The sequence below is a fragment of the Austrofundulus limnaeus genome, unplaced genomic scaffold, assembly GCF_001266775.1.
Source record: "Austrofundulus limnaeus strain Quisiro unplaced genomic scaffold, Austrofundulus_limnaeus-1.0 Scaffold506, whole genome shotgun sequence".
Taxonomy (NCBI): Eukaryota; Metazoa; Chordata; class Actinopteri; order Cyprinodontiformes; family Rivulidae; genus Austrofundulus; species Austrofundulus limnaeus.
The window spans coordinates 429,522-431,527 of record NW_013952908.1 but is presented as its reverse complement, the minus strand read 5'-3'; the positions used below and the strand labels follow the sequence as shown (position 1 = coordinate 431,527).

Below are 2,006 nucleotides of genomic sequence, written 5' to 3'. Positions count from 1 at the left end.
GATTAGAGAGAACTGAAGTCCTCCTGCTTTGAGGCAGTAACTCCTGTTTCTTCACTCGAGGTGACCCCTACAATACATTTATTTAACCATCTCATATTATAACTATTCAGCGCAAACATGTATAATTTTATATTTTATAAATATGTCCTTTGTACTGCACAAAATAACTTAAATATATGTTTTTATTTGTTAGACTGACTGATTTCTCTATTAAAATAACTGTTCCTTTCAAAAAGGTTATATTATTGAAAGACCTCATGTAATACTATTTATTCTTCAAATTTGATCATTTATTGAATCACAGAGCAGCTCAGTCACAGTGTGGTTCTAACTATAAGCAAGATATAATGTGAAGAATGAAATTTGTAGATTTTTATAATAAGAACATAGCTTTTTTCTTTGTTTTTTTGCAGGGAGACATCTTTTCTAAACTGGGGCAAAGTGTTGATCTGAGTTAATATTTTGAAAGAGCAGCAGCTCTCTCTGAGCTCGGCCCGTGTGCACCTCACCTCGCTCCTAACAGCGCTGTGGACGACACGAGTTTGGTCACATGAACAAAGTTGCACATTTCTGTTAGATAACGAAGCTCTGAACACATAAACTTATAATCAAGCAGGTTGTCCGACATGGACAGAATGACGTCAGTCATGAAATTAGCATCATGATATRAWTWATTTTCCCAGGAAAGTTTTTTTACAGGTGTTACTGTGAATGATATGATATGACCCAGCCTTACATCCATTCACGAACAGGAAGTGATGTGCTCTGCTCTCATCCATCCACAGCAGCATCCTGCTTGTAAATGAATGCTCATATCACTGAGTCCTTTGTGTCTCTTCACATCTTAGACACTGATCTTTAAAATAACATCACTGAGGTTTGACTTTCATCACATTTAATCTGTCACCYTGGAGACGCAGCGATGACATCATGAATTATGAGTCAGAAACTCACCGTGGAGACCAGAGCCACCTGCCAGTCTTCCAGATGCCACTCACACCGGATCTCTGGAGAAACCACAGCCAGCAGCATGATCTCCATGGCCTCCACAATCTACACACAAACACCGGGTTACTGAGAACACACACCTGTGGGCCACCCTGCTACACAACCAGACTCACACTGGTGGCGCCCATGATGACAAACAGCAGGATGTGGAAGCGTCCGAAGCCGATGGTTTCCACAGCCTCCTCCACCGTGAACTTCTGGTCTGTGGACAGAGAACATGGAGGTCCTCATCAGTGGAAGCTGCAGCTGTCCACGTGGACAGGTCTAATGTCTTCTGGACTAAAGACGGTCAGATGTTTACATCCTGCTGTGGTCCTGCAGGGGTGTCACCAGCTTTTAAAGACGAGGGGGGCTTAGCCCCCAGGAGACACACAGAATTTTTGTATATTATATATTTGTAGTCTTATCATATTTACGTACAACATAAATAAATTTATTATATTCATATTGTATAATCATTATTTCATCATCATGTTTTTATAATATATTTGGATAGTGTATTACAGTTAACCCTAGTAAGAATATTTAAATAAGTTGAACTATGTATTCTTCTTGTGTAGCTTTGACAGCTGTAGGTTTGGGGTTTCCAGTGAAAAAAAGTGTGTAAAACAGTTTAGTTTTCAGCGAGTTATGATTGATTAAACAGGCTGATACTTCATTGAGCAAACAACTTTTCCAAGATGGCGGCCCCGCAGCTCGACAGCAGCATTAGTGGTCCGTCTACTCTTTATGTTTACGGTTACCACCAGCAGTGATGATTAATACTTTCTTAAAAAACATTTGTATATCCAGTTTTCACTGAGCCTTCACGCTGCACTGAGCTGGCTCTGTGTGTTAACCTGTTAGCATGTTGCTATTAAGGTTGCAGGTAAAACGTGGACTGGATTTCATGTGGTGGGGAGTTCTCTGTATGAACAAGTGGACTGGATAACGACGCACCAAAGAGAATCTCTACCTTACATTATTAATTAAAGGGAAACTGACAGATTTATGATCAT

At 40.0% G+C, this 2,006-nt stretch overlaps 1 protein-coding gene across 3 annotated transcripts in view; it reads right to left on the bottom strand.

The window, feature by feature from the left end:
• The window catches only part of svopl (SVOP-like), a 9,111-nt gene that overhangs the window by 5,556 nt on the left and 1,549 nt on the right, over positions 1–2,006 (bottom strand). For all 3 annotated transcript variants that reach the window (XM_014025889.1, XM_014025888.1, XM_014025890.1), the window contains exons 3-4: positions 1,122–1,210; positions 955–1,053 (exon numbers count right to left, since the gene is read on the bottom strand). In XM_014025889.1, coding sequence (XP_013881343.1) covers positions 955–1,053; positions 1,122–1,210 — 188 coding nt within the window. The remainder of the gene's footprint in view (positions 1–954; positions 1,054–1,121; positions 1,211–2,006) is intronic.